At 37.4% G+C, this 27,098-nt stretch overlaps 7 protein-coding genes across 14 annotated transcripts; 5 read left to right on the forward strand and 2 right to left on the reverse strand.

Annotated features, from left to right (window-relative positions):
• Positions 1-253: 253 nt before the first annotated feature.
• On the forward strand, positions 254-4,752 carry LOC111782779 (sucrose synthase 6). Its single transcript, XM_023663583.2, has 15 exons — positions 254-530; positions 609-741; positions 803-957; positions 1,057-1,249; positions 1,336-1,454; positions 1,540-1,756; positions 1,848-1,943; positions 2,013-2,186; positions 2,258-2,374; positions 2,472-2,638; positions 2,723-2,947; positions 3,042-3,608; positions 3,686-3,824; positions 3,902-4,029; positions 4,121-4,752. The coding sequence occupies exons 1-15, from the start codon at positions 424-426 to the stop codon at positions 4,281-4,283; spliced, it is 2,700 nt and encodes an 899-aa protein (XP_023519351.2). The 5' UTR covers positions 254-423; the 3' UTR covers positions 4,284-4,752.
• LOC111782781 (uncharacterized) lies at positions 4,636-6,822 on the forward strand. Of its 2 annotated transcripts, XR_015414688.1 has the most exons (3): positions 4,636-5,009; positions 5,717-5,801; positions 6,396-6,822. XR_015414688.1 is itself a non-coding variant. In XM_087120580.1 (2 exons), exon 1 carries the CDS (start codon positions 4,646-4,648, stop codon positions 5,003-5,005), a length of 360 nt encoding a protein of 119 aa, XP_086976706.1. In that variant the 5' UTR covers positions 4,636-4,645; the 3' UTR covers positions 5,006-5,009; positions 6,396-6,822. The 2 variants fall into 2 exon arrangements, 1 of the variants encoding a protein (XP_086976706.1); XM_087120580.1 differs by lacking the exon at positions 5,717-5,801.
• Positions 6,823-7,400: 578 nt separating this feature from the next.
• LOC111782782 (nascent polypeptide-associated complex subunit beta) lies at positions 7,401-10,218 on the forward strand. Its single transcript, XM_087120579.1, has 6 exons — positions 7,401-7,556; positions 8,280-8,347; positions 9,004-9,152; positions 9,248-9,304; positions 9,750-9,788; positions 9,885-10,218. The coding sequence occupies exons 2-6, from the start codon at positions 8,280-8,282 to the stop codon at positions 10,055-10,057; spliced, it is 486 nt and encodes a 161-aa protein (XP_086976705.1). The 5' UTR covers positions 7,401-7,556; the 3' UTR covers positions 10,058-10,218.
• Positions 10,219-10,646: 428 nt separating this feature from the next.
• Positions 10,647-15,160, forward strand: LOC111782784 (tetratricopeptide repeat (TPR)-containing protein). 7 transcript variants are annotated; one of them, XR_015414686.1, is made up of 7 exons: positions 10,647-11,121; positions 11,241-11,290; positions 11,564-11,651; positions 12,291-12,407; positions 12,922-13,040; positions 14,230-14,309; positions 14,400-15,160. XR_015414686.1 is itself a non-coding variant. In XM_023663586.2 (5 exons), exons 1-5 carry the CDS (start codon positions 10,675-10,677, stop codon positions 12,970-12,972), a joined length of 753 nt encoding a protein of 250 aa, XP_023519354.2. In that variant the 5' UTR covers positions 10,647-10,674; the 3' UTR covers positions 12,973-13,226. The 7 variants fall into 7 exon arrangements, 1 of the variants encoding a protein (XP_023519354.2); XR_015414684.1 differs by having other exon boundaries at positions 14,800-15,160; XR_015414685.1 differs by having other exon boundaries at positions 14,845-15,160.
• Positions 14,311-18,569, reverse strand: LOC111782783 (kinase-interacting family protein-like). The gene is made up of 3 exons (XM_023663585.2): positions 18,356-18,569; positions 16,852-17,091; positions 14,311-15,485 (listed from the first exon to the last, which is right to left on the reverse strand). Exons 2-3 carry the CDS (start codon positions 16,985-16,987, stop codon positions 14,518-14,520), a joined length of 1,104 nt encoding a protein of 367 aa, XP_023519353.2. The 5' UTR covers positions 16,988-17,091; positions 18,356-18,569; the 3' UTR covers positions 14,311-14,517.
• Positions 18,570-19,597: 1,028 nt separating this feature from the next.
• LOC111782785 (dehydrogenase/reductase SDR family member FEY) lies at positions 19,598-24,149 on the reverse strand. Its single transcript, XM_023663587.2, has 8 exons — positions 23,654-24,149; positions 23,264-23,384; positions 22,966-23,083; positions 22,289-22,425; positions 21,617-21,718; positions 21,197-21,289; positions 20,509-20,581; positions 19,598-20,019 (listed from the first exon to the last, which is right to left on the reverse strand). The coding sequence occupies exons 1-8, from the start codon at positions 24,043-24,045 to the stop codon at positions 19,751-19,753; spliced, it is 1,305 nt and encodes a 434-aa protein (XP_023519355.2). The 5' UTR covers positions 24,046-24,149; the 3' UTR covers positions 19,598-19,750.
• A 709-nt stretch (positions 24,150-24,858) lies between these two features.
• On the forward strand, positions 24,859-26,732 carry LOC111783709 (uncharacterized). The gene is made up of 2 exons (XM_023664629.2): positions 24,859-25,320; positions 25,988-26,732. Exons 1-2 carry the CDS (start codon positions 24,987-24,989, stop codon positions 26,521-26,523), a joined length of 870 nt encoding a protein of 289 aa, XP_023520397.1. The 5' UTR covers positions 24,859-24,986; the 3' UTR covers positions 26,524-26,732.
• The last annotated feature ends 366 nt before the right edge of the window (positions 26,733-27,098 follow it).

The raw sequence follows: 27,098 nt of genomic DNA on the forward strand, positions 1-27,098 counted from the left end.
TGTCATCTCCAAGAAGGAAAGCAAAGAATAAAAGGCAGCCTCTCCAATACCAATGCCAATGCCAATGCCAATGCCAATGCCAATGCCAATACCAATCCCAATACCAATCCCAATACCATTACCATTACCATTACCAATGATATTTCAGTAAAACAAAGAAAGAAAGTTACCTGCTTGAAGTTCCTTACCTCCACCTCTTAATAACTTCCCACCATTGCAATTCCTTTCTTGCTTTCAATCTTTCAAACCTCTTAAATGTTCTTGTCTTCCATCACTACCCTTATTTCTATTTCAGCATTACGTCTCCCTCACTCTTCATAAAATATAACATTTCTTAATCTCCACCAATGAACGTATATTTATCTCACATCACAACCCATAAGAAACGCAATTACAAACAAAGCCGTGTGATCGTTGGAAGAAATGGCCATTGCAACAGCCAGCTTGATGAGACTAGATACACCAATTTCCGACAGTTTAAACACTGCGTTGAGGAAATCCCATAACCCAATGAAGAAATGCTTCGCCAGGTACACACTTCCTCTTCCAATCAAAAAAGCTTCAGACTTTTTGAGGTATGAACATAACCCATCTGAGTGAATGAATAGGTTTGTTGAGAATGGGAAGAGGCTGATGAAATCCCAAGATTTGATGAAGGATTTGGAGATTACAATTGAAGACAAGCGTGAGAGGAGCCAAGTTTTGGAAGGCTTTCTTGGCTACATTCTAAGCAACACTCAGGTAATACTCAAACTCTTTCTGCTTTGAAGGAGGATGGATTTTGATGGCTTATGATATGCAGGAGGCTGCTGTTGTCCCTCCGAACGTCGCGCTAGCCGTGAGGCCGAGCCCCGGTTTCTGGGAGTTTGTAAAGGTGAATGCTACAAGTTTGAGAGTAGGAGACCTCACAGCTTCTGAGTACTTGAAATTCAAGGAAGCCATCTTTGATGAGAACTGGTGTGTCCACAAATACTTCTGGTTTCCCTTTATGTAGTAATCTTTGGATTGATGAATGAAAAAGTTGTGAGAATCATTGGTTTGAACTTTGATGTGCAGGGCAAATGATGAACATGCTGTAGAGATAGATTTTGGAGCCATTGAATTCAGCGCCCCTCGCTTGAGCCTTCCCTCGTCAATTGGAAACGGAGTCAATTTCATCTCAAAATTCACCAGTTCAAGGTTTAGTGAGGATAAACAGAATGTTAAGGCACTTGTTGATTATCTTCTGGGCCTTCACCATCGAGGACAGGTATCAAAATATGAACATTCCATTGCAGAAAGCTGAAGATTTTAAGAAAAACAATGAATGACAACATTTGCATTAAAATCTTGCAGAGTCTTATGATCAATAAGAAACTTAATACGGCTTCCAAGCTTCAATCTGCATTGTTTGTAGCTCAAGTATATCTTTCTTCACTGCCAAAAGACACCCCATATGAAGAATTTAAGCGCAAGTAACCAAGAATTCTCTGTTCTTTTCCATTTGATTTCCTATTTTTCTTAAGTTTTTAATTGTATAGTTATCATTAATGCTTAAAGGATGAAGGGGTGGGGATTTGAGAAGGGATGGGGAAGTACTTCAGAGAGAGTCAGAGAAACAATGTTAATCCTTTCTGAGATCCTCCAAGCACCAGATCCACTAAAATTGGAGTTACTGTTTAGCAAGCTTCCAACCACATTGAATGTCGTAATATTTTCGCCACACGGCTATTTCGGCCAGGAAGGCGTCCTCGGCATGCCTGACACCGGCGGTCAGGTTAGAATATGTGTATTTGTTTATATTGCAGCCTTACAATGTTGTGTTCCTGTGGACTTGTATATCACTCACCTGCTACAAAAATGACTAGATTGTGTACATTCTTGATCAAGTGAGAGCTTTGGAAGAAGAGCTACTGCACAGAATTGAGCAGCAAGGCCTGCAAGCAAAGCCTCAGATTCTTGTGGTATGTTCATTGTAGGCGCATAAGATCACAACAACATTGTCCTTGTGTTTTAATATGTATTCCAATTAGGTGACAAGATTGATACCTGATGCTCGAGGAACCAAGTGCAATGTGGAGTTAGAGCCTATTGAAAACACAAAGCATTCTAACATTCTCAGGGTCCCATTCTACACACAAAATGGAGTCCTTCGCCAATGGGTTTCACGTTTTGACGTCTATCCATACTTGGAGAGATTTGTGAAGGCATTTTACTTCAAAACTCTTTCATTTTGCCCAACCAGTTTCTTCATCTTCTACTAACTTTGTAATTCTAGGATGCCACTGGCAAGATCCTTGAAGTCATGGGCTGCAAACCTGACCTCATCATTGGCAACTACACTGATGGCAACCTGGTTGCTTCTTTGATGGCTAAGAAACTTGGAATTACACAGGTCCGAAGACAAAATCTTGGGAAAAATCCGCCATGTTTGGTTGTTTTTTTTAGTTTCATTATCTCTGAATTCTTGAGTTTTTATTTTGACATCCCAGGGAGCTATAGCACACGCTTTAGAGAAATCAAAATACGAGGATTCTGATGCTAAATGGAAGGAGCTTGATCCCAAGTATCATTTCTCGTGTCAATTCACAGCTGATATGATCTCAATGAATGCAGCTGATTTCATTATAACAAGTACATATCAAGAAATTTCAGGAAGGTTAGCAGATTCTTATGATATAGTAATGAACTCAGCTGGATTATGTCCACTTTGAGTAGCTAAGTAAAAGGTTTTGTCCAACAGCGAAAGCAGGCCAGGACAATATGAAAGCCATGAGGCCTTTACTATGCCTGGACTTTATAGGGTTGTCTCAGGTATTAGTGTGTTTGACCCCAAATTCAACATTGCTGCTCCTGGGGCTGATCAATCTGTCTACTTTCCTTTCACTGAGAAATCGAAACGGCTGACGAATTTTCATCCCGAAATCGAGGAACTACTTTATAGCAGAGAGAACAATGATGAACACATGTAACAATGATGAACACATTCTCTTTTGGTTTGAACAGTGACAGAAAATTATCAGTGCAGTTCTAACTTTTGATCTTGTAAATTTCTGGAACAGTGGTTACCTTGCTGATAAGAAGAAGCCAATAATCTTCTCAATGGCAAGGCTTGATACAGTGAAGAACATTACTGGTTTAACTGAATGGTTTGGCAAAAACAGGAGGCTGAGAAGTTTAGTAAACCTTGTGGTGGTAGCAGGATTCTTTGATCCATCAAAATCAAAGGACAGGGAAGAAATTGCTGAGATAAAAAAGATGCATTCCCTGATAGAGAAATACAAACTCAGGGGGCAAATCAGATGGATAGCGGCTCAAACCGATCGGTGTCGCAACGGAGAGCTATACCGGTGCATTGCTGATACAAAAGGAGCTTTTGTGCAGCCTGCACTTTATGAAGGTTTTGGGCTAACAGTCATTGAGGCAATGAACTGTGGATTGCCTACTTTTGCAACAAATCAAGGAGGCCCAGCAGAGATTATTGTCGACGGGGTCTCGGGATTTCACATCGATCCGAACAATGGAGGCGAATCGAGTAAAAAGATCGTTGGTTTCTTTGAGAAATGCAAGTCAGATGGTGGATATTGGAATAAGATTTCAGAAGCTGGTCTTGAGCGAATATATGAAAGGTAAAAACAAGACACAGACATGATTCCAACAAATTGGGAATGTTGATGATATTCACTTACTGAGTATGGTTTTGCAGCTACACTTGGAACATATATGCAAAGAAGGCTCTGAACATGGGATCAGTATATGGATTTTGGAGGCAGATAAACAAAGACCAAAAACAAGCCAAGATGAGATACATTGAAATGCTTTACTCTCTCTTGTTTAGGAAACTGGTCAGCATTCTATCTCTTCAACAGACATTGATGACTAAGCTTTTCAGCTTTTTTAATCACTCTAAATCCTATTACAGGTGAAGAACATTCCAATCCCTACTGAAGAAGCCTTGCCAGCTCCAGCCGCCACGCCCACGTCGCAGCAGCCGACACCGGAGCTCCGATCTAGGAGACCGGCTGCCACTCAACCTGAGCCAGGACCAAGGCAAAATCATCCACTCTTGATTAACATTATTAATTTTGCATTAACCTTAATAACCTTAATAATTAAAAAAAGAGTTGTTTTAATTTTGCAGGAGGGAAGATAGGGGCTCAGTGCAGCAGGGGCAGAGTGGCTATGGGCTATCAAACACCATAAATAAGATGTGCTTTTTGGCTGCCTCTCTCTTGGTTGCTTACTTTGTGCTAAAGAGGATTTCTGGAGTAGATCAAGCATCATATGATGATTTACCATTTTAGCCTTTTGATATTTCAACTTTATTTATGTAAATTTATTATAATAATTAAAACAACAATTTGTGATTCTCTTACTAAATTATTTATGTATTTTTTTGAATATCATATTCAAATAAAGGAATGTGTGAAAAAAATGGGTTTTAGTTGAACAAAGAATTGTATACGAGGGTAAAGGGTTTTAAAATTAAATTAAAAATAATTTTAATGATTAAAAATAAATAAATAAATAAATAAATAAAAGGAATTTCGAAGCGAGTATAAAGAAGAGCAGAAGATTACCCAAACATAGATCTCATTGTCATCTCTGCGGGCATCTAGCAACCGGGAAGTCTGGCCAGGCGAGGAACTGATCTCGGCGCGCTACGATGTCGGATCCATATTCAGGGGCCAAAGGAGGTAGGCTCACCTTCAAGGGAGGACTCTTAGCCTCCCGTAGTAAGGATATTGACAAGAAGAAGAAGAAGAAGAAGAAGAAAGACAAAAGTAAAAGCGACGAGAACCCCACGGACGAGGCCGAGATTTTGTCGTCGGCTGACGGTGTAGAGGGTGAAGACGGAGTGGTGTATACTATTGATGCGGCCAAGCGTATGAAGTATGAGGAGCTCTTCCCGGTGGAGACCAGGAAGTTCGGTTACGACCCTAACAACGCCGATACCAAGGTCAAGTCTGTGGAGGAAGCTCTTGATGACCGTGTCAAAAAGAAGGCGGATCGTTATTGTAAATAATCAGGTCACTGCTCCCGCTAATCTGATTTAGTTTGTCTCTGCATTCGTTCTCGCAACTCCATAGATGCAATTTGTATTTCACGCCTGAATTTGATGGATATTTTAGTCAGGATTCCCAGTTAGATTTCGCAATATCTTTAAACATATTAGGTTAAGATCGTACGAATTAGGTTAGGCGTTGGTTTCTAACGAAAGGAATGTTTGTCCAATGTCCCTTGTACTCGGAGAAAGTCTAAATTTAGTTAGGGAAGTCTCTTCCTTCTTTTCTTTCTACTCTGCTTTACCTCTTTTAAGAATCCCTTGAATAAATATGCGTAGGAATGAATTTGTTGCATAGTTCCTTAGGTGGTCACCAAATTGTTAGTTTGTAGAACAAGGTAAAATTGTGATAATCATCTGTGAATGATAGCTGTAAAGTAATAATGGTGGAGGCACAGATAGAACCCAGTTCTACAAAGGATCTCTTTGACTTGTTAGTAACTAGCATGTAAGGTAATATGTCAAATATCCTCTGCAACTGCCATAGAGTGGCCCTAAGTGGATCCTTTACCAAACACCCTTGAAGTCCCAATATTTATCTGCAGAAGTTCGTCTATAGATTCATCAGTAGTGTGCCCCAGTAGCATTAGTCCTGTGATTTTTAATGCAGCCTCAAGTGAGGGGGCTCAGCAACTCTTACATGTCTTACTAATCTCTCTCTCCCCTTTTTAGAGAGAAACATGCCTATGAACTATGGGAAGGAGTGCGTAGGCATAAGTTAGTTGCCTGCTTGACATGATATGCTGAGTTAGACAAGGTAATATATAAGTATATTGGTAAGAAACCGAACTTTCATTGAAAAAGAATGAAATGAACGCAAGGGCATACAAAAAAAGTTCAACAAAAAGAGTGAGCTCAAAAGTAACAACAAAAAAAAAAAGGCTCTAATCCAACAAAATCAAACCAAGATCATAGTTACTTGTGCTGTTATTTGAAGTCAGATTAGCAGTAATACTCTTCACTGGGTGCCTGATCTGATATCTACTTCCCCCAGATCCTTTCTACTATTCTCACTCTTGGGGTTCTAATCCCTTTCTGGGAGAACAGCTGCCAGTTTTACCTGTATGGATAACTGGACTGCAAACTGCACCGCAGTGATTTGTGCAATTAGCATATCATATTTCTATGTTTGAAAAATGGTTCATGTAAATTACAAGAAAAATACTTCTTTTTCTTTTTTGCGTAGTCTTCAAAAAAGGGAATGCAAATATGGCTACATTTGATGGTATACTAATCGTTATGTAGGTTCAAATTAATCAGTGAATTTTGCCGAGGACAACCGGTTTACTCGTGATCTTAATCAGTGAATTTTAATTTGCCTTAACGCTCCTAACGTAGTTGTTTGTTGCAGGCATTGGTCATAATGGAACTACTGAGATTCCAGTGATTACTTGAGACGATGCTCATCATGCTCCACTAAGCAACAGGTTCAACACTACGCCTTAGATTTCTAGTTTTCATGGTATTGTGATCTAATATAGACTCATCCAGCCATTACCACCGAAAAAATGTTGGGACGGCTTAATCTTTGGTTGCTAGTTTAGTTTTTGTAGAAAAGAATGGTTTATGGATTATTCCAACAATTCAGGAACCAAATAATTTAGCATGGATTGAATTATAATTCTTGACTGCCACAAAAATCATTATAATAGTGTTAAAGTTAGGGAAGAGGGAAAGGCTGTAAAGGAATATGGGATTTCTCTTAATTCATTTTCTATTTTTGAACTTCTGTTCATCAATTTCAGCTTATGAGCTTCTAAAATATCAATCTTTTAGCCTCTGAACTTGTACTTTATACCCATTTTGTAAGCTAATATCAGAATCTCAGTCCTAACGACATTTTTGACACGATCTCTAACATATAAAGTTTGTAATTGCTTGGAAGTTGTTCTTAGAAGCCATTTTTTAAAGACAGTTTCAACCCAAACTATACTTAATTATTTTCAAACTACTATTATACCTAATTGAGAAAACATTGGCCGACTTTTAATCGTGGTTAATTAGCCCAATTGCTCTTAAATTATTCGAGTGCTTTCAACTCTATGACAAGTTTCAAGTTGCCTCAATTATGTTCAAAATTAAGCAGAGTTACCTGGAAAAAATAAATAAAAAAAGAAAAAAAAATTAAAGCCATATTGGGCCAACATTATTTTAAGGTAGGCCCAACGTAACTTAACTCGATCTAACTCGATTATGTTGTTTTAGCCCATTGCGGCCCACTGGGATTATCTTTATTTATTTAATTTGGCAAATGCGTTGCTTCTTTCTGGGAGAATGTAAATCAAATAACCAAGCTGTACCAATTAGAATCAGCCACGTCTGTATTTGAAATCGTATATCGACCGTCGGATCAAGATGAATTTTTGTTTTCGTGGATCGGTTCGTAGCTTTAGCAACCTCTTATTATTATATGGAGCGAAAGGGCTAAAACCATCTGTTAGCGCCGTCCGGGAGTCTGCCCTTCTCCGCCAGCCTCTGCGTAATCCCCCATCTCCAAAACCCTAGCCCAAAGGTAATTCCATCCGTCCTCTTCGCCCTTCATCTCTCTATTTCTTCTTTAATCTCTTCTCCCGCTTGGTTCTTAGATTCTATTGTCGGGACTTTTTCAATATTCACTCATACTTGGGCTTGTAAGTTCAGACGAAGTTGTTAGAGATTCGTTAATCCCAGTTCTCTATCTTCTAGCACGCTACGGTTTTCCTATCGTTTTTTAATCGTCCTCTTCTCCTGCAAGATTTTGTTCTTGTTCTGCATTTAGGTCCCATTTCTTAACCGAAATTAAGTCAATAGTGTACGTTCGTTTTTACCTCATTCTTATATAATTAGGAATTCTAATGGAACTTAACGACATTTTGATTGCTGCATTTCGTTTTGGGTATTTTTTTTTTATTAAAGGATGTGTGTCTGCTCAGGGAAGGGTCATTACTCAGCACTCTTAAAAAGGTTTATGCTGTTTGAATCTCATTTTGGTTATTTTGTTGGTGCCGTCTCTTCTTCGATTCTCATCTTTTAGTAACTGATAGTGATTAAAGAAAAAAAATTGTCTATAAAATATTAACTGGGTGTTTCTCCCGCTTTGGTGGCTATCTGATCGTGCTCGTAGCTTTTGGATTTTACTTATATTATATAAGTATTGTTTGAAATATTCAGTTCTTGTTAAACCCGAACTCCCCCTTGTGCGTCTCTATGACTTACGTATATTGGCCTAGTCTAAGTCTGTTTTGATGTCATGCAGATGGATCAGGAGAGGCTTAGGAAGATTGCCAGTGCGGTTCGCACCGGTGGAAAGGGTACCGTGAGAAGGTAATTCTGTAATATTTTATTTTTCCCATTCCATTGTTCAGCACATAAGGTGATGTGGTTGAAGTTTGGATTTCTGACCTTCATTGTGAGGATAATGAACTGCCTAAAATTGTTAACCAACCTTTTATATATCATATGTACCTGGATTCTTTGCCTAAAAATTTAATGGATCATTATAACCATCCTAAATTTCAATTTTGCACTGCGGTAAGAATTTAAGCTCTCTTGAAGTTTAATATATTCATATTAATTTAAATTTATTTTTTTCAAATACAAATTAAAATTGAGGAAATTAATAGGAATCTCAGCTAATCCATAATTTATGCCACTGTTGAAACGTCTAGCTCGTTGTTCTGCTCTGACCTTATTTGTCTGACCTGATGATTTTTTAAACTGAAGTCTTTTTAAGACCTCCAGAAGGTGATGCAATAATTACAACATCTTGGTTAAATTATGGTAATTTGCACTTGATAAGTCTTTCCGTGTCATTCACATCCCACTGTCTTGTATTTGTCAAGAAAAAAAAAAGAAAAAAAGAGTATAATTTCAATTGTCGTAGTCTTTCTGTTATTTCTTCAATGAAATTACCTAAAGACGTTACCTTGTTATTCCATTGGTTGGGTTTTTTATTTTCAAACAAATGCCCTTGATAATAGAAAGAAGAAGGCAGTTCATAAGACCACCACAACTGATGACAAAAGGCTCCAGAGCACCCTAAAGAGAATTGGGGTGAATGCCATTCCTGCCATTGAGGAGGTCAACATTTTCAAGGACGATGTGGTTATCCAATTCAACAACCCGAAGGGTAAATTTTATTTGTCAATTTATTGTACTTCCATCTTATTGCTTCACATTCTTGGATGACTCGTAACATTATTTTTTAACTTATTTCCTGTCCAGTTCAAGCATCTATTGCTGCAAACACCTGGGTTGTTAGTGGTTCTCCTCAAATAAAGAGTACGTATCTCTGCTAAACTATGCTGTAAATCTAATAACACAATTTTATTTTTTCCATTGCTTTAACATAAATTGACATACCGGACAAACCCTTTGAGGCATTTTGTGGGGAATACTAGTACTTCCTCGAAAGAATGGTTTCTTGTTTTGGGCAATTGGATCAGGGCTACAGGAAAAGAATTTTCTTCGACCGTGTCAGATCAATCAGTTTTAATTGCATTTGATTAGTTTTCATGGTATCTATTTCATTAAGGCTGCATCTTCTTACCAGCCTTCAAAGTATGTCTTACTCTTAAAAATCATTTGGTTTGTACAATAGATCTTGTTGTCTACTTGTGCTGACGTTAATTGGCTGTCATGCATTTGATGGTGCTCAATTTTTCTTGGTTGAAATGGTCCTCCGATTGTCTTTTTATCTAATAATTTGTGCGTTTCCCAACTACAGAATTGCAGGACATCTTGCCTGGTATCATCAATCAATTGGGTATTTTATCTCTCGAGTGTTTTTATTTCTTATATTGTTAGAGCTCCATTGGTTTGAACTTGTAAATAATGTTTCTGTTATTACTACTACCCTCAGGGCCAGATAATTTGGACAACTTGCGAAAATTAGCCGAGCAGTTCAAACAGCAAGCACCTGGAGCAGGTGTTGATGTTGATGCAAAGAATGTAGAAGAGGATGACGATGACGTTCCAGAACTTGTTGATGGGGAGACTTTTGAAGCTCCCGCAGAAGAAAATCGTTGTTCTTAGAGAAATCCCTTCGGGAAAGGAGTGTTTTTGTGGCGTTTTATACTTCTTACTACTAGAATTGGTTGAGACAAGTTTTTATGAATTCGATCCATCATTCTTAAATCTTATCATAATATCTCTAACCACCTGTTCTCTTCATGATGAGGAGGAACGTTACGTTAGTTTGTTGTGTGTTTGTTCCATGTCTGCCGTACCTTTACATCTTCCAAGCATCCTTTCAATCCGAGAGTTGCGTAGCTAGCTTCTCCGCGGAGATTCTTGCAGGGCCATCATTGTGTGCTTGGATGTTTCTTCTCAAATCTTTATCTTAAAGTTGTATCCACCACCAATGGCGCGCTGATTCAGAAGGGGTCTGTTTGGGGGGAGATTTCATTTGATGTTATTTAACTGAAAAGAGTTGTGATAAAATATTCATATCTGTGTGTATTCAATTTAAAGAAAAGAGTTTAATAATAATAATAATAATAATAATAATAATAATATTATCTGCAATTAAAACCAATGAAATTAATTAATAGAGGCGAGGTTGCGCGCGCTGCCGGTTGCTTCCCGGTCGCCTGTCTCCACATTCTGTAATAAAAGCGAAGAAAGCCAATAGCAAAGGATAGAACGCGGGAATGACGGCAACGCTGTGTCTCCTCTGCATCCCTCTCCGATTCCCACCTAACCCTACTTCCTTCTCTTCTACTTCCATTTCCCTTACCCCTATTCGTGCTCAGAACCAGGAGATTCGGGTTTGCACCAATCGCACTTGCCGACGTCAAGGTTCCTTTCAGACACTCGAAACTCTCAGCGCCCTCGCACCTCCCACTATTACCGTTAATCCCTCTGGTTGCTTGGGGAAGTGCGGCGCTGGCCCTAACGTCGCTGTTTTGCCCGATGGATTCGTCGTCGGCCATTGCGCCACGCCTGCTCGTGCTGCCGAGGTCATCATGCAATTGTCTGGTGGAGTTTCTGATTCTCTTGGCGTCTCTAAGAGTTTGGAGGCTCTTGCTCTGAGGAAGAGAGCCCAATGTGAGGTGGAGGACGGGAATTTCTCTCAGGCTGACCTACTTCTTTCGAAGGTAAACTGTTCCGCCTTTTGCTGTGTGATCTCATTGATTAGTTAGTTTCCACTCTTCGTTCTTGGAACTTTGTTCAGAATAATACATTGTGTATGATGCCTTGATTCAATTTGTTGCAGGCGATAGAATTAAAACCATGTGGAGGTATCCATATAATATTCAAGGACAGGTGTTCTACTTCTAGTTCCACGTTGTATCTTATTGTATACAAATCGTCGACTATATTTTCTTCCAATAGTAAATTTGGTAACAATCGTTGAGTTTACGATAATTGTTAGTACTCATTCAATTTTAGGTCCCGAAGTTCTTCCCAAATGCTCTATGCTGTTGATTTTATCCTGCGTCTCTCTAGCATTTGTTTACTTTTTTTTTTCTTTATCTATGTCTTTACTAAAGCAGCTGTATCCAAAAAATTTAGTTACACAGACTATTAAATTTTCAGGTCCATCGTAAGATTGGCTCTGGGGAATCATGCTGGTGCCCTTGAAGATGCAAATGAGGCTCTAAGAGTAGCTCCTCAATATCCCGAGGTGAGAAGTATTTTACTTAATCTCCATGTGCATTAATTACATTCCATCTAAAAATGAACTAGGCCGTTACACTTCAACGACGAAGGGAGAAAATGTTTGAAACTACCATCTGGAGACCAGGTAGTAGTACCTCAAACTATGGACAAGATCTACGATATATAGAGTTCCGATTTCTTCCACTTCAAATGTTCTTAAGCAGATTTGTATAGTGCCAAGCTCTAGGTGTCGAGTGCAAAAGAAAATTCGGAGGATAACAGAAAAACTTTGGACATGAACATCATCTATAATTGTAAATTCGGGTATCAACTTTTTGTTGGGCTTCTTGAGTCTTTGTGATGCATGAATCTTTATATGTTTGGATTAAAAATGAATGCCACTCGGTTTTAGTTTAAAATTTTCCAGGACACACATGGATGGATGTAGAGAAAAGAACTATGTTTAAAATTCAAAAGAAGGATGATGCTAAACTGTAATTTAGAGGTCCTTCTAACCCTCACCCAACTAATAAACAAGCAACCCTTTGAAGATCATTACAAATTCTTGCCCTTTAACCGGTAGGATATGGGGAAAAAGGAGTCTAGCCCTGGAGTAAATTATCGTAATGTTCCATAGACATGTTTCCTAATTTTCAATTTTCAGGCTTACATTTGTCAAGGTGACGTATTCTTATCTATGGACCATTTTGATTCGGCTGAGATGTCATATTCAACAGCTTTAGAAATTGATCCTTCAATTCGCCGTTCAAAGTCATTCAAGGTATTGATTCACTTATCTTAATATGAGGAGACTATGGGCAATTTCATTTCTAGGACAAAAGAGCAACCGCTTCAATTCACCAATTTTCAGGAATTTTTCCTTATTCTTCTTCTTCTTCTTTTCTTTCTAGTTTTTGTTTTGGAGGTAGCACTGGGAAACAAATGCAAAATGGTTTCCATTGAAATGTTGGTTGGAATTGGCTAGAAGAATTTTTATCGCTAATTTTTCTGTTTTTGAGGGAGAAATTCTTTATTTTTTTAAGTTAAAAAAAACATTTTCAAAATGTTGTTGTCGTTGATGACAAACCTATATTTCAGAACTACTTCAAACTTAATGACAAACCACTTGATTGAAGCGTTTGCCATCTAATTTTCTCACTTAACTCTTTCAAGCATACCCTTTCGAATATGTATTCTCGTCATTTTACAAATTATGATTGAATTCAGTTTTTGCCCAGTGCTGCTAGAATGCCCTTCAATATTCATTTAATATTTGCACACCATTTCTTCAATAGGCGCGAGTTGCTAAACTTCAGGAGAAGCTCAATGCTGTGAGAACACAATAAAATCTGAGATGTGAATCAAGGAATAAGAATAATTGATGACAACAGTTCGAGATTCAGTCATTCCTTCAGGTTGTTTCCAGGTTTCAAATTTCTGACTCAGATTGTTGTTGAAATCTTAATTAGGTTAACTACATAGAAATTCGATGCAGTTTGGAGTTTCATGAAAATTTGATTGGGAATTCGTATAATTCTGCATGAGAATGCTTTTGATCCCAGGAAATATAAGCGGCCAAGTGCACTGGATTGTAGAGTAATTGTTCCCCAATGGGTTATTTTATAGTGTCCTCCTCGTTCCTACCCTGCCACTATGGTCTTGGAGCTTAAAAAGAATTTGTCTAGAGATTAATAATTTTAAGAATTTTCAGGTTTGAGATAATTCCTAATCATTTTCATGTTGGAGGAAAAATCACGCAATTTCGCTATCTCACAGTCATTATTCTTAGGGCATGCACTCACATGGAGAAAGTGATTCCTAACATGAACAGGAAGATGGAAAATTTGATATGGGATTCTGAAGTTTGCTTATAAATAGGATTGCTACTGGGCATGAATTAGTATAGCAGCCAAAGGGTTCGTGTGCATGGTTAGTAGTGTTCAAAATTTTCAAATCAGAAACTTCTCTTCCAAACTTATTCTTCAAGAAAGCGAACACATTTCATTTCTTTGGATACAGATTAAGCAAATAAATACACACTTTGGCCCCTATCCCGAACTCTGCCCTTGCTGATTTTTCTGCTTGGAATGTTTCTCTTGTGGCAATCTCAACGATAGGAAAACTTTATACATCTTCCATTACTTTCCTTCTTTATAATATTGTTCTTTCAACCGATGGGGAGGGAATAGGTTTTGAAAGTGATTGATCAGGCTTTTGCCATTGAAATCGTCCCTTGACTTACAGTAAATAGGAACCTCTTTCTAAGTATTAAATGCCGATCTTTTTTAAGTACTTGGAAACCAAACAGGTCCTAAGTTGGGAGCTATTGCCTTTTATCTCTATACTATACTGTCTAAAGTTAGTTCATTGGGTATTTAATATTTTGTGCTTGCTATTCAGCATTTAATGTCTAGTTTCGTTGATTACAATAATTGGCATGTTTCTTAATGCACAAGTCAACTTTATTATAAACAAACGCCCGAGCTTCGAAGTGTGCGAAGGGTGTAATATTAGAACTGAAAAGTTTGATACTTTGTCCAATTCTACATAATTGGCTTGGTTTTATCGTGCATTATGAAACTGTGAATTGAATGTGTCTGGCCGGATGCCACCATTGTTGTCATAGACTCAGGTTCCTCTAATTACATCTCAACTAAAAACAGATCAAAGTTGGTGTTAGAAGGTGTGTGAACTTCCAACTATTTCATCATAATGCTCTCCTTTTTTTTTCTTCTTTTTTTGGGGAGAATTTCATACAGCTTTTTAATACTAGGGTTCATTGTCCATCCAATGTCACCGATGCGATGGTAATAAAGATACTTTCACCAAGTTATTTCTACGGGACTGGCAATCTTAATACTGCTATCACTAATTAAATAGATCAAAAGGAATTATTTAGGATTGGTGCTGTGACCACATAAAAACATGTCCATGCTTTTCACCTTTGCCCACCATCTGTAGGTCTTCCTCCGGCTGTTACTTCTTTTGTCACTTAAACTGTTGTTGTTGACACCAGAATCCCTCCTGGATTTAAGTTTTCCAATTTGAAAGCATGCCTCCAAGGTTACTTCCTTCCCATTGTGGTCTTTGTGCTTACTGCTGCATCTACTCTCTTCCATTGCTTTATCCGTCTTCACAAGCTGATCATAGTACTCTTTATTCCTTTTCTCCAGCCCATAGATCTGAGCCTGAAGATCTTCAATTTTCTGGTTAAGCAGGTAAACCCTTTGATCATCCCGCAGCTTCAGCATACATCGTGCCATCTCACTTGCCTTCCGTTTCGTGAAAACGGACTCTGCTACCAACCCCTTGTTTTCCTCCATCAAGGAAGCCACCCTATACCCTAATCTTGCATTTTCATTCAGTAATATGAGTCTCTCAGACTCCAAGACCTCAAGCAAACTCTTCTGGAGCTCGGTCTTCCTAGACGAATCACAGCATTGCTTTTCCAGGATGCTTACCTCATTTGTAATAATGTCATACTCCACATTCTTGATGACAAACTCAGCGAGTAAAGCATCATTGTTTACCATAGCACTATCTTTAACGGGTATTACAGACACTTGCTGGTAGGACAGGGAGCTCTCCGCATCAGACTCCATCTGACTGATCCCTGAATCTTCGGCGCCATCAAAAGATTCTAGGGTTGAAGTAACAGAAGACTGTCTTTTGTGATGTTTGGCGATGGTTTGGATGTAGCGATCGGATAAGGTGGTGTAAGCAGTGTACAGTTCCTGGAGAAGCGCTAGCAGTTGAGGGCGTTTGTTGAAGTAATATTCTGCACGTTCAGCAAATGTGTTCCCAACATCGTCCTCTTCAGCATTTTTCATAGCAAGTAAATTGATCCTCTGCTCCATATCTGTCATAGCACATCATGTATCAATCAAGACGACTTGAAAGCCAAAGAAATAAGAAAATAAGTACTCTCTGAAAATGCGATAAACCAAATAATGAATAACCATATGAGCTAACTGACTACACATTAGATTTGTTGGACACCTTTTAAAATAGAATTCACTATTGGACAGCTGAAACTTGTAAATATATGGCTAATTCATATGTTTCAATTATGTTTGGAAAGCAAAAAGATTAGAGATTCGAAAAAAGTTCCAATAATCTGTTTGCCAAAGAATATACACTATTCAGGGTTGAGAGGGAAAGAAAAAACCAAGACGGGACAATATGTAATGGAGATTCTCTAAACTGATTTAATATTCCAAAATCTATTGATGTGACGTTTCATCTCTCAGAAACGAACAAATGATATTGGCTATAATTTTATTAAAAGATATTGGGCCAGCTTGGTTCAGTTTTCTTTGGAATTGCAATTTTCTTTTAAAGATAAAAGAATGCTGGGCCAATAGCTATTGGGAATATAAAGGATAGAGGAACAAATGTTCACGAGGATAGCAACAAATTATAACTCAAAATTTTGAATTCCTGTCAAATCGTGGGGCAGAAGGTATGGTTCCCTGCCCTAGATGGTTCCTTTTGGCATAACTTTGTTATCCAGGAAAACGACCCATCCATCAATACAACCTCTATCAGAATATTACCATCATTTAAAATTCTATTAAACTATTTTGAATGGAACTTAACCTCTCAAATCAAATTCTTATAAAATTGAAACTATTCAAAATAATTTGAATTCCTAAACGAACAAAATGGCAAAATTCCCCAAATGAAAAAGGAAATGCCAATTGATTCACAAAGTTCAAAGTCGTCACGGGTTTGCATCAATCAGGCATATGATAAGATGCTCTTTACAGGAAAGTTGTTGAGGACTGCACATTGGTAGGGATGAAAGAACAGAAAGGTCGCTGTTCCGAATTCCAAGAAAGGTTCATATATACACTCCTCCCTCCCACGCGAAAGGTAACCTGGTTTGGTGTGAATTATGGAGAATTCCCTTCTCACAGTTTCGGAGTTTCAAATTTTAAAATAAAGTGGGAACAAAATACCATGGGGACGGAAATTCAAAATCAAACCTGGGCCAACTTCAGACTCTCAGACTATTCTTACTTCAAACCACCTACCCTTTCTACTGCAATAAATTCTCAACATGGATACGTAATCAGTCAGTAGGTAAGTCTTTTCCTTAGGCTAAAGCTTAACTCCCACCCCCACCTCCCTGGTCCCTAGTATTATGGGCAAGAGAACAAGAAAGAAATTGAAAATAAGGTAAAGGGGTGTGTTTTAACTTTCAAGTCAACAGTTACTGTTACCTGCGAGAGTGGAAGACAACGTTAAAGAAGACTTGGCGCCGAGTATTACACTGTTTCTGTTGCTGCTGAGAATACCACAAGATGGAGATGAAGGCCTTCGATGGGTCCAAACCTCTTCTTCCTCCGGGGACATCATTGATATCTCAAACGTTAGCCCGTTTGGCTGCACAATTCAACCTCCGATTCCTCTCAAGTGCCTCTCCTCGCTCAAAGTGCATCAACCACAGAACACACTAGCAGCTGACAACACGGTTTGTGTTAACCAACCGACAAAAATATGTGCAAAACCACTACTTCAGAATAACCAAACATAAAAGGAACAAAATTTTCCTGGAATCAGGCAACATTAATTAAAAAATAAGTGCAAAGATAAGCAACACATGATTCTATCACTACAAGGCACAAGCACACATTTAATTTTGGGTGCAAACACTTCAAAACCATTACAATACATGTGCCATCATTATCAATAATTTAAAACATTTATTGTTTGGTGCGAAAAACAATTTATGACTATCTTTAAAGTCTTTCATGGAAATTATTTTGCAATTGCAAATTAACTATTTCGATAAATTGTTGGACAAACAAAGATCATTTATGTTGTGATTTTATTGAGTGTCAGGAGTAATGATAGTCAGTTTCCAGTTAAAAAGGCATGACCCATAAGGTCATTGGGGTAGGCGAGCACAAAATCCAACGCCATAAAAGAAGCAGACCGTACAAAAACCAACCTGCGCTTAGAATAGAAAAATAATAAACAGTGCAGTATGGGGAACCAAATTGAAATTCTTAAAAAAGTTGGCGAAGATCTCGAAAAATTTCAGCGGAAAGATAAACAAGTGTAAATCAAATCACAAAGTCTCTCAATATTCATGGTACTGTGGAGACCGTATTACTCAAATCCCCAGGTTATTATATAATAATGCTTCCTCGATTTGTTTGCTGCGATCTTTTCCTTTAGGCACTGGATCACCACAAACAAATCCGAAAGCATTTTATGCTACACTACTCGGAGAGTTAAAACATGGAAAATACTTTCCGACGAATTGGTACCTGCTGCGATTCAATTAAATGTTGAGATAAAAAATGAGAGCAGCTGAGCTTAAGATTGCTAGGTAGGGAGGAAAACGGAAGGAAAGAAAAGGGAGAAAGAAAGATCAGGGAGAGATGTTTGAAGAACAACGATTCCAGGAACCGGATTTCAGGAACCGCAATCCTCGCTTTCAGCTAGTAATTGAAGAACATCGAACGCTAGTGCACTAAACTACAAAGAACTTGTATAAACTTGAAATTATCATGCCTGGAATAAAAAAACCGAACAAAATGAAAACCGTCTACAGCTTAAGGCAACGCTGATATTCATCTTCTAAGCAACCAAGCAGGATTTACACATCAGTGGACAGTAAACAGAAAAAGAGTATAACAGAGAAACAAATGCAGAAAGAGAAGTAGGTGATCCAGAAGAAATCAAGTAGTGAGGTAAAGAAGAAACCGTGAAAATTACCTAAAATGGCAGAGCCTCCGAATCAGTCAAAGGAAATCCGAGATAGAGCCATTCCGGCGAGAGGTGGAGGGTGAGGGTTGTGATCGAAAGAGCTGAGAGGATAAATGTATGTTTAAAATTTGAAGAGATTACGCATTTAACGAGGAAAGGAAATGAACCGAAAATAGAAAGCGAGGGAGAGGGAGAGGGAAAGGGGGAGAGAGGGAGAGGGAAAGGGGGAGAGAGAGAGAGGAACACTTCAGAGTTCATATAATAATAATAATAATAATAATAATAATAATAATAATAATAATAATAAATAATAATAATAATAATAATAACAGTAATAATACTAAAAAGGGAGTTCCTTTTTAACTTGACATTTTCCAATAACGTATGCGTTTTAAATGTTTGAATTTCATTTTGAAGACATACCTTTATATTCTTTTTTAAGGTATAAATTTGATTATTTTAAACTTTATGTTATAATTATTCTTTCCCATGTGGTGCTACTATAAATTATTTGTAATTAAAAAATAAGTCATGTGCTATATTTTAATTTAATATATGTAAATTAATTTACTTTATTTTATTAGCATCTATGTTTTTTTCGAGAAAAACAAATAAAGTACGAAATTTTAAGGCGAGATATTATATGTTACTTTTTATTAGTGCCCTTCATCGTAAACAAATAACTTTCAAAACAAAATTTAAAATTCTTGTTCAACTAAAATAGGAATATTAATTTTCTGACTAGAGTTACTCTATTGTTTTGGGAGGAGTTGTTGCAGGTTATTCTTTGTAGTTAGTTCTGATGTCCACAAGAGCGCACGTCGGTTGGAGAGGGGAACAAAACATTTTTTTATAAGGGTGTGGAAACCTCCTCTTAGCAAACACGTTTTAAAAACCTTGAAAAGAAACCCGAAAAAGAAAGGTCAAAGAGGACAATATTTATAGTGGTGGGCTTGAGTTGTTACAAATGGTATCAGAGCCAGACACCGGATGATATACCAACGAGGAGGCTGAACCCCGAAGGAGGTGGACACGAGGCGGTGTGCTAACAAGGACGCTGAGCCTCAAAAGGGGGTGGATTGAGGGCTCCCACATCGATTGAAGAAAGAAATGAGTGTCAGCGAAAATATTGGACCCCAAAGAGGGTGCATTGTGAGATCGCACACGGAGAAGGGAATGAATCATTATTTTTAATAAGGGTGTGAAGATATCTCGACAGAAACCAAGGAAATTCAATTACTTACTACAAAATAGGTAGAAACCAGCCCTACTCCCACTCTAAATCCATTGAAATAGCAAATGAACTGAATAGTACAACAAAATCTTCATTTAGAAATTAAATTCAGTGAATTAGTGCTTCATCATTGATTTATAAGGCTAAAGCTGAAAACTAATCAATTACCATTAGTCAGCCAAATCAGTAACTCCATAGCGACAACCAACTTGTTCCCCTTCTAATAGCCTCTCTACCACATCCGAAGTCAACCCAACCATCTCCATTGTTTTCTCCCAGACTTGGTAAGAAGTCTCGACGTTGTGTGCCTCTTCTGAAGGATTTGTTGGACGGCACTCTTGGGAAAGAAATGCACAAACAGGCCACTGATCTGCTTTAAGTAGTTCACAGTACTCTGGAACTTGAGGATCCGTGGCTGCAAAGAGAGTGCTTCTGGAACCTGCAATTGCCGAAGAATAATGATGCATGTTTCATTTCAAATATCAAGAAGCATAGAGAAAGACGGGAAAGAAAATATAAAACATGCATCCGGGCTCAGCCAAGACATATTTGAAATTGATTAACCTCAATCAAAGCCATGTATGTTAACCTCAAACCCTCTTCGTAGGATTTTCATTAATGCTGCTAAATAATAGCATACTCTTACATTTTTCATCAAGATTAAAACTAAAATTTGTTATCTGATGTTACTACTTTCTTTCATTTTAGGATTAGTTGAAGTTAAGAACAAAGAAAAAAAAAATTATGAAAATGGTCTCTATGTGGCTCATAGGCAGCAAAGGCCCAAAGCATGCATCTGGATGTTACACAGTTATAGTATTTAGGTTAACCCACATGTCGAGCAGCACGCACTAATACCCCCAAAAAGATTGACATGTATCGTATTTACTTGAGACAATAAAGAATGTCACCGCTTGAAACGACTAACCTTCTTGAGGACTAAAGATAAAATAAGGAATTAGGCCATAAGCAGCTTGAACAAATTTTGAAAGATCCCTTGCCTGCATCGATAGACAAAATTAAACTTGTCGCAATTCATATTGACTACATTCAGAAGATATAATGCTAATACCTGACTTATAGTGAAACCGCTCAGCAAAATTCTTTAGTTAATGATATTACAATAAGCTATAAGGTACAGCAAATATAATATTCCAGACAATGGCCTATAATTTTTGGTAACATGAATGTGGGTTTTGAACAGTCATCATCAACACAACGCTTAGCAATAATCATGTAAATTATACTATGTTTTGGAGTGGAATGCGAGCTGAACACAAGAACAGACTGCAGAAAAATTAACAACAGTGTACGTTACAGCTCTCAGAGTGAATTGCATACAGATAAAGGGCATTTCAGTAAGTGAACATTTTCTAAAAAGTTTTAGAAGCAGCTGACAAGTCTAGTAGAAACCCAATCCACTTATTAAGATGTCATTCAAATACTTCAGTAACATACACAGTTTCAGTTAACAAATAGTCAAGTATCGTTACCATTTCTGAAAGATAATGATGGGATAACATTATATATGTGATTACTTCAATCTTATATCATACCAAGGGAACAAGATTCTATATCTGAAGTCTTGTTTCTGCTATAAAAGGCTAAAAACTTACCACATTTGTATGAACAATCCCAGGTGATACACACACTACATTGATGCCAGATTCAACAGGCAGCTTCTTATGAAGAACACTGCTAAACATAACCTGTAATCCAGAAACCATCAGACCAAGCTACGTAATGTTCGCACCCATGAGAAATATTTACACAGCTTTTACATATCAGTAGTTAAAGATCAAGCCAGAAAATCAAAAGGTAAGATTTGAACGCACAGTGAATACATCATCTAAGAATCAACAACTTGCCCGGTGAACTATTAGCAAAAGTAATTGAATAAATAAAACGGGGATATTAGTAATGTTCATTTAATATGATTGACATACAAGTACAAAAAGAGAGTTTTCGGTCATCAAACATGAGAAGGGCAAAAATTGTGGGAGGAAATGCGTAATTGCCGAGTAACATATGTATACCTGTGCCAGCTTACTGCTCGAATATCCAACTAAGCTTGTGAATTTCCTTTTCGATGAAATGATATTCATGTCTTCCGTGTCAACAAAGCCAACATAATGCATCTACATATTAAGCATGTAATGATGATTACAATGACAGAAACAAGCATCAAAATGATCAATACAAAATATCTATGTTGCCACCATGAATACATGATCTCTAGGAATAACTAACTAAGTTTTGCTTCCAAGTTATCAGTGGACACAGAGCTGTAGGAATTGAAACATGTCAATGTTGAAAATCCGATCCTGGATTCTCCATGCAACTGATGTGTATAATTTACAGAGATCTGGAAGCTAAATCATACCATATTTTTCCTAGGCTATATCTTTATTACACAGACAATGTATGCCCTTAATTGTGCTATTTACAGGTTATTATCAGTTATCACTCATATAAAGCTACCAATTTTCAGTACTTAACATTCACGTGTCAATCACTTCTTATACACGAAAAAAGCACTAACAAACAGTTAAGATAAAATGAGTAAAATAAAATTTATTAGCTAAGCACATAATGCATACAGATATGGCTTGAAACAGATTACCATTACAATATATGCACATGTATACACATTATATGATGCAAAAAACATGTGTTCTATACTTTTGTATAGTGCCCGCGAAACTTACAACGGAGTTCACATTAATTATTCGGCTTGGGGAACCTCTGATAAGGGATGGCAAGAGTAATATTGAAAGCAATGCAGGTGCCAAATGATTCACTTGCAGGTGCTCTTCATAACCATCTTTAGAAAATTTTTGTGGCTCTAGAGACAACAAACTCAAATTAAGCCAAGACATTGGCACATATTTCTTCACCAAATAACAAATACTATTATAATCAAAAGAATGCAATTGCCCCACAACTACAATAAGATGAATGAAAAGAAATGAATATTCAGAGTTATTTTATTTTCTGAAATCAGAGTTTTAGGATAATAAGAAGCATTTATACTCCTAGGAATAGTCTGCATGAATGTTTGTAACAGAAAAAGGTGCACAAGAGAGCTGGAAACTAGTATAGAAATAGTAATCAATGGGCCAGGTGAATGTTCCATATCACTAGAAACTTCAACAAAAGGCATTATGTTCTCAAAATAGAGAATAACAAGCACATATAATGGCGATAACAAACTATTTCAATGACAAAAGTACTCTCATCATCATCAATATAGTTCCTGTTACCATCTCCTCAACTGAAGAAAGTTTTACTACGAAAAGTAACTTCCATTTGTAAATAACTTAGATAATTCATACGTGCCAATAAGGAAATGGAAAATAATACAAATGAGTTAAAAATTACTAACCTCCTATGGAAAATATTCCTGCGTTATTGATAAGAACATGTAATGGTCCCATACGAGCATTATATGCTTCAGCAAATTTCACGACAGAATCTAGAGATAGAAGATCAAGTTCCATTACCTAGAAAAACCAACACATATCACTCATTAAACATAATTAGCTACTTGTTCTATTATAAAAAAAATTGTAGAATATAATGTAGAATATCATTTGAAGTTCAGAATTCGTTTGATGCAAAGCTACAGAGTTCAATACGATTGCTCTTCTAAAAGGAATTAAACAACTGTGGATTTTAGACACCTCAATATTAAGAGGAAGGCCCATGCCAGACCATTCATTTTGCCACTTCTGAATCAAGTCAAGAGCAGCCTTTGGGTTCCTCACTGCCATGACAACATGTGCTCCTGATTCTGCCAGTTGCCTGCTCCATCGAAAATTAAAGAGAAAAGGAACAAATAGTTACCAAGTAAGGAACTGCATAAATGTCTACTGATTCACGAAGATCAAGGAACGGAAACCCCATTCCGAATGAGCCGCAAAAGAATTGGACCCAAATAAGTGGTTCCAATCACAACGAACTATACACAATAAGAATTCGAGAATAGTAGGAAGTAACTGGTTCCATAAAATTGAAATTCGTTGGGAAAGAGGCTGAGTTAAGCAGGCGGAGGAAATGAGAGAAATGAAAACCTGGCAATCTCGCGGCCAATACCGCTGGTGGATCCGGTGACAATGCAAGTAAGGTCGTTAACAGGAGGGAGAGGCATAGGATTCTGCAGATGGCTGGCCAGGATTCTCTGAAATAGCATCTCATGAATGACGTACATCCAACCTCTCAACCATTCAATCCAGCCCAACGCCCCCTTTTTGCTGTTCTTCTTCTCCTCCTTCTCATGCTCCATATCCTCCTTCTTCTTCTTCTTCTTCAGTTCATCAGAAGAAGACGTCAACCCCTCCATTAACATACAGTTGCTGCTCGCTAACTTGAATGTTGAGATCGGAACTCGAAGACGAGCAACCTCTGTCTCTCTCTCCCCCTCTATATATATCTCTCTCAATTTTGTATTTTCTTGGTTTGGCATATAATGGAAAGTCGGAGGTATGTCATGTGTGTGGCCACTGCCTGTTCTACCTTCCACAATGCATCTAATTCTAACCCTTTTTCTCTCTTTTTTTCGTTGCTTTTTCCTCTTTTTCTTTCTTTTTTCCCCCCATTTTCCACCAAAATTCGGATTCTTCCACCTTTTCTTATCTCCCAACCTAACTATGGTTAAATTTATACCATTTAGCCACCGAAAATGAAATGTATCGACTCTCAATTTATAGGTAAAATTACATATTAATTTACAATTTCAAGCCGTTGAAATGACGAGAAGAGCTACCATCTACCAAGCAGTTCGAAATGATGTTTTTCTCATGTTCAAGATCTTTATTGTTTAATCTTAGCTACTATCAATTCTAAGACGTGTGGTGAAATTAAATTCAAATCTTTATTATTTCTTTGTCTATTTAATAGACCAATGAATTGAAAAGATTTTTTAAAATTTTAAAATTCGTGTTTTTTTTTATTATTAAAACAAATAATTATAGTATACATCAAATTCAATTTCATGCTAATAAAACATATATACTTAATAGGTCTATAATTTTATTTGAAAAGATCAAGGAGGTCAACCACCTGTTATTAAAAAAAAAATTTAAATTAAATAAATATTGTACTTTTTTGAGGTGGGAGTTGAAAGCCTAAAAATTTATTTATTATTATTTAAAGTTGTATATTAAATATTTAACAAAAAAAAAAAAAAAAAAATCAAAATCAAAATCATTACTAAAAAATTGGTTTCTAAAAACCAAAAACAATTTTGATATTTTGATATTTTGATATTTATCATTTCCACAATTACTATTCAGCCATATATGCTTTCCTCCTCCGTCGCTTGCCCTAGCGATTAGCATCCCCAATTCTGCGTTCTCTCTTCGCATTCCGCAAGCCTCTGCCTCTCAATCCTCCATTATCTGCACCATGGCTCAGACGGCAAGTCGATCCAAATTGCGGTGGGGAGAGCTAGATGACGATGACGGCGATCTGGATTTTCTTCTACCTCCCAAGAAAATTATCGGTCCAGATGAGAATGGCTTGAAGAGAACTATTGAATATCAGTTTAACGAAGATGGTAATAAGGTTAAGATCACAACCACCTCGCGTACTCGCAAGCTCGCTCATGCTCGCCTCAGTAAACACGCCATTGAGCGTCGATCTTGGGCGAAGTTTGGTGACGCTGTGCACGAAGATGTTGGCAGCCGCCTCACTATGGTCTCCACCGAGGAGATCCTACTGGAACGCCCTCGTGCTCCTGGTTTGTTTTCGATAAATCTAGATTTTTTTTTTTTTTATTTTTTTATTTTTTTTTATTTTTTTTTATTTTTTTTTATTGCCGTTGGTCGATTTCGGAAATTATAGTACATGATTTCTGTTGCAGCGCATACTTGCTTATAAATTAGTCTCTAAATGTGCCGTTTTCTCCTATGTGGGAGAGCATAAAAAATTCTCTAATAACTGCTGAATATGTTGAAAAACTGGGTGCTTGATTATTGAAAGAGTGTGAATGTATCTGGTTTGTATCTGAAACAAGGTAGAGATAGTCACTTTTCGATGCCAGGAGGATCGTGGCATAGAATTTGCAGAACTGTGCTTTTTTGTTTCGTGCTTTTAGGAATTTCACCCTTGTGTTTGAAGTTGAACTGAATAATTCCAATGATCGATTATTGTTTTCTCTAGAGAATACTCAAACAATATCCTCTGGACAAAGGACACACGACATCTTTGAAATCACTCTGTGATTATTAATTTTTTTTTTTTTACTTCGGTTTTGCGATTTTGCATTTGCACTTTTCATAGGCATTGTGTATGTATGTGCCCATTTAACACCCTGCTCGCATTAGTCCTTCTCTGGAAAAATTAGAAGCATATGTTTTTTGCCTTATTCCTATAGATTTTCTTCTGAGGAATGAAAATGATTACAGGTAGCAAACCAGAAGAGCCGAAGGTTGCAGGAGACCCTCTAGCTCAACTTGGAAAAGGTGGTGCTGTTCTTATGGTATGTAGGACTTGTGGCAAAAAGGGTGACCACTGGACCTCAAGGTGTCCTTACAAGGACTTGGCACTACAAGGCGAGGGATTGGATAAGGCTGCCGCACCAGAGGCGACAGCTGCTGCTCCCGGTGGTGCAACGAAGGGAACATATGTTCCTCCAGGTATGAGAGCAGGGGCAGACAGGACCGGAACCGATATGAGACGTAGGAACGATGAGAACTCTGTTCGTGTCACCAACCTCTCAGAGGACACAAGAGAGCCTGACCTGCTCGAGCTTTTCCGACCTTTTGGTGCCGTTAGCAGAGTTTATGTTGCAGTTGATCAAAAGACGGGTATGAGCAGAGGATTTGGTTTCGTGAACTTTGTGAACCGTGAGGATGCTCAAAGAGCAATCAACAAACTGAATGGATATGGTTATGATAATCTCATCCTTAGAGTTGAGTGGGCGACTCCAAGGGCTACTTAAGTTGCCTTCGCTTTACATGCTATACTCTTCAAGGTCGTGTGATTTGGTTACTCTTATAGGAGGACCCGCCGCCCAACATTTTGTTACTTCCGTCTTCTTGAGCTTCCTTACGTTGAGAAAATGCTAAATTAACAACTTCCTTGTACTTGGTTGTAAAATCTTTCCTGCTGTTTAAGTAATGATTTTGATTGCTTAACGTATTTTTGATATATTTTTATCCATTTTTCCTTATTTGATGTAGTTCATTTACTTGTACAAGGATTCATTCCTCCTTTCCAAATCATTATTTTTAACAATAATTTTGCTATTCCAAAAAAGAATGTAAATTAATTTTAAATTTGGTGCAAGAAGTAAATAAAACATTACATGTTTAGTCGAGAAATTTAGTTCTAAATAGGGCCTTGGATTTTGTATGGTGTTCGATTTATTAGACTTTTATTTTATTTTATTTTATTTTTATTGACTTTTTTTTATATATATATATAAAAAAAAAAAAAAAAAAAAATTATGGTAGAGTGTTTTCGGATTAAATTTTAATTTAAATAGCAATAAAATCCGTGAAGTGAAATAGATGC

This window comes from Cucurbita pepo, chromosome 20 (assembly GCF_057944985.1).
Source record: "Cucurbita pepo subsp. pepo isolate OVF chromosome 20, ASM5794498v1, whole genome shotgun sequence".
Classification (NCBI taxonomy): domain Eukaryota; kingdom Viridiplantae; phylum Streptophyta; class Magnoliopsida; order Cucurbitales; family Cucurbitaceae; genus Cucurbita; species Cucurbita pepo.

Excerpts from the sequence above, each read along its gene's own strand:
- LOC111782779 (XM_023663583.2), top strand. The coding sequence starts at position 424 with ATGGCCATTGCAACAGCCAGCTTGATGAGACTAGATACACCAATTTCC. Across the intron at positions 1,455-1,539 it reads TATGAAGAATTTAAGCGCAA|GATGAAGGGGTGGGGATTTG; the intron begins GTAACCAAGAAT and ends TAATGCTTAAAG. Across the intron at positions 1,757-1,847 it reads TGCCTGACACCGGCGGTCAG|ATTGTGTACATTCTTGATCA; the intron begins GTTAGAATATGT and ends AAAAATGACTAG.
- LOC111782781 (XM_087120580.1), top strand. The coding sequence starts at position 4,646 with ATGTCGGATCCATATTCAGGGGCCAAAGGAGGTAGGCTCACCTTCAAG.
- LOC111782782 (XM_087120579.1), top strand. The coding sequence starts at position 8,280 with ATGGATCAGGAGAGGCTTAGGAAGATTGCCAGTGCGGTTCGCACCGGT. Across the intron at positions 8,348-9,003 it reads GGAAAGGGTACCGTGAGAAG|AAAGAAGAAGGCAGTTCATA; the intron begins GTAATTCTGTAA and ends CCTTGATAATAG. Across the intron at positions 9,305-9,749 it reads TGGTTCTCCTCAAATAAAGA|AATTGCAGGACATCTTGCCT; the intron begins GTACGTATCTCT and ends TCCCAACTACAG.
- LOC111782784 (XM_023663586.2), top strand. The coding sequence starts at position 10,675 with ATGACGGCAACGCTGTGTCTCCTCTGCATCCCTCTCCGATTCCCACCT. Across the intron at positions 11,122-11,240 it reads CTGACCTACTTCTTTCGAAG|GCGATAGAATTAAAACCATG; the intron begins GTAAACTGTTCC and ends AATTTGTTGCAG. Across the intron at positions 11,291-11,563 it reads CATATAATATTCAAGGACAG|GTCCATCGTAAGATTGGCTC; the intron begins GTGTTCTACTTC and ends TTAAATTTTCAG.
- LOC111782783 (XM_023663585.2), bottom strand. The coding sequence starts at position 16,987 with ATGATGTCCCCGGAGGAAGAAGAGGTTTGGACCCATCGAAGGCCTTCA. Across the intron at positions 15,486-16,851 it reads GTTGTCTTCCACTCTCGCAG|ATATGGAGCAGAGGATCAAT; the intron begins GTAACAGTAACT and ends GTGCTATGACAG.
- LOC111782785 (XM_023663587.2), bottom strand. The coding sequence starts at position 24,045 with ATGCCAAACCAAGAAAATACAAAATTGAGAGAGATATATATAGAGGGG. Across the intron at positions 23,385-23,653 it reads ATTGGCCGCGAGATTGCCAG|GCAACTGGCAGAATCAGGAG; the intron begins GTTTTCATTTCT and ends TCGATGGAGCAG. Across the intron at positions 21,719-22,288 it reads TAATTAATGTGAACTCCGTT|ATGCATTATGTTGGCTTTGT; the intron begins GTAAGTTTCGCG and ends CTTAATATGTAG.
- LOC111783709 (XM_023664629.2), top strand. The coding sequence starts at position 24,987 with ATGGCTCAGACGGCAAGTCGATCCAAATTGCGGTGGGGAGAGCTAGAT. Across the intron at positions 25,321-25,987 it reads GGAACGCCCTCGTGCTCCTG|GTAGCAAACCAGAAGAGCCG; the intron begins GTTTGTTTTCGA and ends AAATGATTACAG.